This window comes from Sceloporus occidentalis, unplaced genomic scaffold, assembly GCF_023333645.1.
Source record: "Sceloporus occidentalis isolate IW3139 unplaced genomic scaffold, rSceOcc1.0.p SCAF_39, whole genome shotgun sequence".
Taxonomy (NCBI): domain Eukaryota; kingdom Metazoa; phylum Chordata; class Lepidosauria; order Squamata; family Phrynosomatidae; genus Sceloporus; species Sceloporus occidentalis.
In genome coordinates this window covers 8,593,437-8,602,449 of record NW_028317019.1, presented here as the reverse complement: position 1 = coordinate 8,602,449, position 9,013 = coordinate 8,593,437, and the positions used below count along the sequence as shown (strand labels likewise).

Below are 9,013 nucleotides of genomic sequence, written 5' to 3'. Positions count from 1 at the left end.
GGCTTTTAGTCCTGGGCGACCTCAACATCCCCCTCAAGGCCGGTTTAAGGAACGTATCTGGTGCAGCTCGGGAGTCAATGGTCAGCATGACAAACATGGGCCTTTCCCAGATAGGCTCTGAGCCCACTCACTGTGCAGGTCATACTCTCGATATGGTCTTCTGTGCGGAACAGGCACATCCATGGGCGGAGGTAGTCAATATCTCCGCATTGTCATGGACCATGGATCATTTCCTGGTCAAGGTTGGGCTGAAGGCCACTATTCCCCCCGTCGGGGTTGGAGGACCTATTAAAATGGCCCGCCCTCGAAGGTTGATGCAACCCACTAGGTTCCCAGAGGCCTTAGAGGGTTTGATGGATGGTAATGCCTGCGATTCTGTTGAAGCTCTGGTCAATACTTGGAACAATGTTCTTACCAGAGCTATAGACACTATTGCTCCCAAGCGCCCTTTTTCAACCCACTTCAAATTGCAGTTCATGGTATACTAAAGATCTCAAATTAATGAAGGGGGCTGGACAACGGCTAGAGCGCTTCTGGCAGAAATATGGACTGATACCTGATAAGGGTTTTTCTTAAATCCTATGTAGTAGCAATAGATGCAGCTAAGAAGTCCTTCTACTCTGCATGTACTGCATTTGCAAAGTCTCATCCTGCAGAGCTATTCAGGATGGTAAGGGACTTGGCTCAAATGTCCCCCACCCTCAAGTCTTTGTGAGAACCTACAAAAGTCTGCTCTGATGCTTTTAATAATAACTTCGCAGACAAAATCTCTCAGATAAGAATTAATTTGGACTCTGGCTTTACGACAGACGCGACAGGAGAGGTATCCAGACCCTCCGCTTATACAGTTCTTCTGGATGCGCCGGGGGTTCAGGAGCCTCCCCTTCTTTCCCTCATTTCTTCCTTTGAGGAGACCAAAATGGAGCCCAAGGTGCAGAGCTGGAAAGTCAGGAAAGGAAGGATCTAGTTTGGAAATATAGCTGTCCCTGTATATTTGTGTTTGTGTGTGTGTGTTTGCCTCTGCTGTTCTTATGGCTGGGAATGGAGCTGAGGACTGAGGACAAAAGAAAGGGTCAGTTTTGGGCAAATGCAGATCTTCTGTGCATCAAAGAGTCCAATTTGTTGAAATAGCAAAGAACTTTATTGAGAACACACAGAAATTCAGTGTTTAAGACAGAACTGCCCACTCCAATACAAACAATACATTAAAACACCAAAACCTAAAACATTACCCTCTTCTAAACCCCACCTCCAATTCCCACAGTCTATGCTCTGCAGGTAACAAGGACCCTTTGCCATTCCCACAAACTAACCCTTTCTGTTAATACTGGCTTCCAACCTTCTTAGGCCAAAATCCCACAAATTGCAAAAGCTATCATTCCCATAACTAATAAAGCCAGCTGTAACAAATCCCAACCCCCCATCTACTTAACCTATACCATGACCCACAATCCCCAGCCAAATATACAACCCAAAGTAATTTTCTATACTATTAGCAATGAAAACCTAATCTTAACAAAGTATAACTTTAAAACATAAACAGACATATGGACAGACAAACCTTACAAACAATATCACAAGGGCCTTTTTTGGACTGTTGGATTGAAAATGTATTTTTTGTATTCGTTATTGACAAATATAATGTTAGTTCACTACTGAGATTTTTGTGGCTTCTCTCCTGTGTGGACTCTCCGATGTGTCACTAGGTTTAACTTCACTGAAAAACATTTCCCACAATGCTGGCATTTGTATGGCTTCTCTCCTGTGTGGACTCTCTGATGTAACACTAGTTTTGATTTCAAAGAAAAACATTTGCCACAATGCCGGCATTTGTATGGCTTCTCTCCTGTGTGGACTCTCTGATGTCTCACTAGGTCTGACTTCTGAGGAAAACATTTCCCACAATGCTGGCATTTGTATGGCTTCTCTCCTGTGTGGACTCTCCGATGTTTCACTAGGTCTGACTTTGTAGAAAAACATTTCCCACAATGCTGGCATTTGTATGGCTTCTCTCCTGTGTGGACTCTCTGATGTATCACTAGGTTTGACTTCAAAGAAAAACATTTCCCACAATGTTGGCATTTGTATGGCTTCTCTCCTGTGTGGACTCTCTGATGTATCACTAGGTTTGACTTCAAAGAAAAACATTTCCCACAATGTTGGCATTTGTATGGCTTCTCTCCTGTGTGGACTCTCTGATGCATCACTAAGTGTGACATCTGGGAAAAACACTTCCCACAATGCTGGCATTTGTATGGCTTCTCTCCTGTGTGGACTCTCTGATGTTTCACTAGGTCAGACTTCGAGGAAAAACATTTCCCACAATGCTGGCATTTGTATGGCTTCTCTCTGGTGTGGACTCTCTGATGTTTCACTAGGTCAGACTTCCAGGAAAAACATTTCCCACAATGCTGGCATTTGTATGGCTTCTCTCCTGTATGGACCCTTCGATGCATGACAAGGATTGACTTGTAAGCAAAATATTTCCCACAATGCTGGCATTTATGTGACTTCTTTCCTGTGTGGACTCTCTCATGACTCAAATGTTTTTCTGTAAAGAAGGACAATGACAGATGAGACTGAAAATCAGACTTAAGGAAGAAGGGTGTTGCCACATGATTTAGCCCTCATTAACCTCTCCTTATTTGCGATTAACTTAATAAAGTTGCTGTGAGTAACTTAAGTATGGCCTGCTGCTTATGCCCCTAAACCCATTGAAAGGTTGTATCCTTACTCATAGGAGCTAGCAAAAAATGGGGCTGCCTTGAGGGAATCAGTGGAAGCAGATAGTCAAAGGACTGTTGAAAAAATATTCCATTAAGCATGTGCAAAAATACTTTGATTGACAGGTGGCATCATATCCTGTGAGACTGCCATAGAGTCCTGAGTCAGAGCCCAAGGCATGATGGAAGCTAACTGCAGAGGTCCCTTCATGCTGTTTGGCACCAGGATATGACTCACAACCAATACAATATACAGCTCACATGCGGATTGGTGTGGATTGGATTGGAGTTGTGTGTATAAGGGATGGTGAAGTTGACGGAAGTCGGAGAGGATTATTTTGTATTATTTTGCAACTCAAAATAGAGAACCTCCAAGGACCTGAATGAAATCTACTGTGTCTGTGACTTATCTTTAAGTATGGAAAGTGGTCAGTGTATTGCCAATACCTATATCTAGATATTTGCTTCCATACTCTCCTATGCTATTTTTGAGTTGCATCTGGGAGTGTCACCCTCAGATTGCAGTGTACATTGGCTTGTGAACATGGTCAAAATTCAGAGCCAACAAGGACCTTAGAGGCGGTGTGCTAATCCCTTTTGTCTGAGGTATTTGCATCAAAGACCCAATGCATTCAATTCGGTTTCACGCCATGCTTTCCCCACACATGAAATATGCTAAAGTGATATAAACCTTTCTGAACCCTCAGTTTCTGCCCCCAAGCAACAATTTCAATATAAATATCAGCCCCAACTTGCTGTTCTTTGGTGTCAGTCTAGTTACAGACAGACACTCTTTTTTTTCATGGCTAAGCATCTAAATGCACTCACCAACCCCAATTGTCAAAGGAACTACTGACCTCTTCCCAACCAAATCCTCAGCAATTTGAATAAAGGTCTGGATAGATGACGTGTCACCATTAACAAAGCCTTACATCTATTCACCACTCCCACCTTTGTTACCTAGTTCTTGCATGTGTGTGTAAACACTTATATATTTCAAATGGCTCTGAAGATCTGTTTGATTCAGGACTTGCTATAGCTGAGCTGAATCTAGAGGTCACTATTGCCCCAGTAAACCTGATTCATTCTATTGAGCTAAGTACCAAATTCCCCTAAAAGCATACAACTTGTGGGTGTCCACCCAGACTCCAGCATTTTGGGTAACAAAGGATGTCTTGATTCAACCATGGAACTAAGCAAAAGAAACATTAGAGAAAAAGGAGTTTTTGTGTCCCCTTTCCTCCCTTCATAGATGTTACACATAACTGCTAAATGGAACCCCTAAATATGTCTGAAAAGAAGGATTTGAGCTGGTTCTCACCAGTTCACTCAATCCAGTTCTTAAAATCTGTCAGTTTGGTGGCTGCCTCCCAATCCCCAAGGCCTCTCTCCTGGCCCTTCCCAGAAGTCCCTTCCTCTCCGCACAGAACTAGGCGATCCTGGCTTTGCTCCTGCCTTCCCCTCCTGGCTCCCAGAGGCCTGATCCCCTTCACTTTCTCCCTCTGCTCTCCAACCTTCCCTCTTGCCCATCTGCACTGCTTTACCATTTCACCTTCCGCATCTCTTCCCTGCCTTTATGTTTTTCACATTGCCACCATCTCTCTACCACAGACACACACCCACAGAGTGTGATGCACAAAAAGGACACTTTGAGGTCATTTCTTGGCAAGACAATTAATATACGACTAATGCATTAGGAAAGGCAGAAAAAGGGGTCCAGGACCTTGTTTCTGATATTAGTCAGGGTCAAGTGTAGCGTTGCCATAGTGCCGGACCTCGAAACCGGGGAAAATGTAGGACAAAAATTTCAAATGTAGGACACACAAAAAGTGTGTCCTACATTTGAAAATTCTGTCCTACATTTTACCGCAATCGCAACGGGGAGCGGAGGCCAAGCGGCAAGGGAAAGCCTCCACTTAAGGAGGCTTTCCCTCCCCGCCTGGGCCCCACCACGATCGGAGGCCAGGATCGGGGCCTCGCCTCGTTCCTGGGACCCTCAGGGACCAGGAAGGAGGGGAGGAGGCCGGCGGCGATCGCCCCGGCCTCGCCTCCTTCTTGGCCCCCGCAGGGACCAGGAAGGAGGGGAGGAGGCCGGCGGCGATCGCCGTAGCCTCTCCTCGTTCCTGGCCCCGGCTGGGACCAGGAAGGAGGGGAGGAGGCCGGCGGCGATCGCCCCGGCCTCGCCTCCTTCTTGGCCCCCGCAGGGACCAGGAAGGAGGGGAGGAGGCCGGCGGCGATCACCGTAGCCTCTCCTCGTTCCTGGCCCCGGCTGGGACCAGGAAGGAGGGGAGGAGGCCGGCGGCGATCGCCCCGGCCTCGCCTCCTTCTTGGCCCCGGCTGGGACCAGGAAGGAGGGGAGGAGGCCGGCGGCAATCGCCCCGGCCTCGCCTCCTTCTTGGCCCCGGCTGGGACCAGGAAGGAGGGGAGGAGGCCGGCGGCGATCGCCCCGGCCTCGCCTCCTTCTTGGCCCCGGCTGGGACCAGGAAGGAGGGGAGGAGGCCGGCGGCGATCGCCGCGGCCTCTCCTCGTTCCTGGCCCCGGCTGGGACCAGGAAGGAGGGGAGGAGGCCGGCGGCGATCGCCCCGGCCTCGCCTCCTTCTTTGCCCCCGCAGGGACCAGGAAGGAGGGGAGGAGGCCGGCGGCGATCGCCCCGGCCTCGCCCCAGGCCTCAGAAAGGCCTTGGAGCCGCCACCGCGGCGGAGGTGGCCGCAGTGGGCGGGGCCGTCCCGGTTTGGGCGCCAAACCGGACCGGGACCGGGATGGCACCGCCCAAACCAGGATTGTCCCGCCGGGGGGCGGGATATGGCAACCCTAGTCAAGTGCAAGGGAGAATCCTTAAAACAACCTTAAGACATCTCTAAGACAGTGATGGACTTCTGTAGGGAAGTGGGGTGGTCACATTGGACCCCAGCGGATCTCAGGGGCAACCCCACATTGTGTCGCCTAAAAATATGGCCTAATGTTTTGCCCCTCAATATCCCACAGCATCCCTTTGGGGAAGTGGAGGCCATTTTGCCACTGTTGGGCCCTCTCTGAGCCATTGCAGGGCCAAGGAAGGCTTTTTTCCCACAATGCCTCTCCAGAGTCTCAAAATGCTAGAAGAGGGGCTACAAAAGCCAAGAAACTTGTTCTGGGGTGGGCTGAGGACCATTTAGGGGCAAAAAGCATTAATCTCCATGGCTCCTTCCCACAAAATTCCAGAATTGGCAGTTTAGGATTGGATATTGAGAATCCTTACAAAGTGGAGAACAATAGTGCCTCACTAAAACTAGAAATTCCAAGATTCCACAGGAAGTTGTTATGACAATTAAATTACATGTGAAAGGGAACTAGGAATGGTAGTAGAGCACAAGTTGAACATGTGTCAATGGTGTGATGCATCAGCTAAAAAGGCCAATGTGATCCTAGGCTGTATCAATAGGAGTATAGTGTCAAGATCAAGGGAAGTAACAGTGCCACTCTATTCTGTTTTGGTCAGGGCTCACTTGCAATAATCCTGTGTCTAGTTCTGGGCACCACAATTCAAACAGATGTTGAGAAGCTGGAGCATGTCCAGAGGAGGGAAACCAAAATGGTCAACGGTCTGGAAACCATGCTCTCTGAGGAACGACTTAGGGAGCTGGGTATGTTTAGCTTGGAGAAGAGAAGGTTAAGACTGGATATGACATCCCTGTTCAAATATTTGAAGAGATGTCATATTCTGGATGGAGCAGGCTTGCTTTCTACTACTCCAGAGAAAAGGACATGGAACAATGGATGCAAGCCACAGGGACAAGAGGCTCCACTAAAACTTTAGGAGGAACTTCCTGACAGTAAGAGCTCTTCAACAGTGGAATATACTCCCTCAGAGTTTGGTGGAGCCTCTTTCTTTGGAGGTCTTTAAACAGAGGCTGGATAGCCATCTCTCAGGGGTGCTTTGAATGTCTATTCCTGCATGGCAGAAGATTGAACCGGATGGACCTTGTGGTCTATTTCAACTCTTTGATTCTATAATTCTAAAGTGGAATCATAGTGCTCTGACAGTAAATTATGAAAGGACCCTCAGTCTTCACAGGAAGGGCAATGGATTCAGGTTCCTTACCCACAGAGGCCACATTCTCGTAATTCTCCATCATTACAGAACTATACATAAGTTTCTGCTTTTTTGTCAACAGTTTCCATTCCTCCTCAGTGAAATATACTGCCACATCCGCAAAGGTCACCTGCAACAGAAAATAGCTCTTATCCAGAGAGTGACTAAACAAAAGGGGAGGAAAGCACATGGTGCATTGCAATTATTTTTTCAACACTTCAGAATTCAGTCCAGGAAATAAACTTTACATTCTGCAAACAAACAAAAAGCTACAGCCTTTGAGATCCAGTTTGTCTCTAATCCTTTCAATGTAATATATAATATAATAAACAATATAATTTAGGCCATTTCTGGAATATTATACATTGATTAAGATACTGACTATCCCAACATGTATATTAGATATTGTCATGCCTCCAGAGCATCTTTGATGCTCTTGAGACATATATTTAGTTAAGATTATATTAGGCTTTGTATGTATTAGTTTAGAATTTTAGTTCATTTAGTCATATCTCACCTAATTTCAGAGGCAAATTTCACTTTAAAAAAATAGTTCTGGGGAGTACTCTGGGCTTTAGGGCCACTGGGCCCACCTTCAACTTAACTCCAGAGATATTCTTCCATATCCCCCAGCATTTCACAGATTGGGAAAACAAGACTCATGTGGAAAAGCAACATCAAAATGGGGTCAAGATGGCCAAAGTTGTTAATGATAAAGATCACACAAGCGAGGAAGGGTACAGCAGTTTGCTTTTGCCTCTGACTCCTGGCAAGGGCAAGACCCTGCTCCCTTCTCTCCTCCCCTCTTTTGAATTGATGGGATGCACACTCTTTTGAACTTGAAACACATTTTGCAGCAACTGAACTGACCTGAGGCGAAGGGGGAAAGTGGAAGGAAGAGAGTGAAATAGGACATTTTCAAAGCCCCTGAAAAAATGAGGTGACAGAGGAATAACCAGGACATTCTCTGCCAAACTGGGACAGTATGTTCTCTGCTTGCTTCATGAGCCGGCCCAGACACAGATGAAAGTAATAGTCAGGATGGCAACTTACCAAAGAGTTGTTGTTCCTTGGCAGCCTCTTTCTGTTGGAGCCCAGCTCCCTCTGCTTGGCCTTTGTGTCGGCCATCAGGTGGGCGAGGGGTCTTGGTGGCCCTGCACTTTGGTCACTTCCAGCAAAGGATACTCCAAAGCCGTGTACAAGGGGTCCAAGTTGAAGTTCCTGAGAAAAGAGACCAGGATTAGGCTTGGTTTGGCTAGAAACCCTGCAGCACTCAAAGTCACTGAGATCAGCATCCTGCTGGTGACATACGCAGGTGACTAATGTCTCCTTTGGTCCAATGCAGAGGTGGGCATCCCCTTCCTCCCTCTGCACCAAACAAAGCCCCCTGGAACTAGCATAGACTCACTGCAGCTCCCCTACACAACAGTTACTCCATGCCTTGTGAGAGTGGCTGGGGATCAGGGAATAGGGAATTGGAAAAGGTCCTGACTATGTCCTAATAGCTAGATGTGAAATGAGTGCATTATCTCCTGCAGAGGTCCCCAGTGGCCCTCAGAGGAAGATTTCTTCATTTTGCTTCTGACTACAGAAACACAGCTGGATGCTTCTCTAATGCCTCACACCCAACAGTCTCACCAGGCATAGAATGGCCATGAGGGATGGCTTCCACAACTCTATGGTAGGACCTGGATCAGTGAATGGCCAGTTGTAGCCTGATTCCACCTGGAGAAACAATGGAGCATAGAGGGTTCTGCTGGGTCAGGCTGTCTGGCCTGGTGGTTCCTCATTCTCCCGATGGTCGAATCAGCAGAACTCTCTATGCTCCAGTGTTGCTCTGGGAGGAATGGGTCTACAGCTGGCCATTCACTAGGGAGCCCTCCGGTCAAGAAGGGCAGGAAAGGAGCTCTCTCTTCCCAGGTTGTTCCCCTTCCATGGGATCCAGCCTTCCTCCCAGGATCAGGGGGCACCAGAGGATTGAGCTGATGGGAAGGGAGCACCCAATTCCCATGGCAAACTTCTGCATGCAGAGAAGTCACAATTCTGAGAGTGTCTCTGCCCATGTGGAGAGTGCCCATTTTCCACACTGTTGCCTGTCCATCTTGTCTTGGGAATATCCTGTTCTAGCCACATGCAGACCTAAATCCTAGCCTGTATCCTATGCCTAGTCCTGATCAGAGTAGAATCACTGAATCAATTGGATTTATCTATATGTTGA

General features: G+C 47.5%; 1 protein-coding gene across 1 annotated transcript in view; it reads right to left on the bottom strand.

The window, feature by feature from the left end:
* Window positions 1–1,156: 1,156 nt before the first annotated feature.
* LOC149290528 (uncharacterized) overlaps window positions 1,157–9,013 on the bottom strand; it is a 92,195-nt gene continuing 84,338 nt past the window's right edge. The window contains exon 6 of the mRNA XM_089489372.1: window positions 1,157–2,499. Within this exon, the coding sequence (XP_089345498.1) occupies window positions 1,653–2,499 (847 nt within the window). The 3' untranslated portion in view covers window positions 1,157–1,652. The remainder of the gene's footprint in view (window positions 2,500–9,013) is intronic.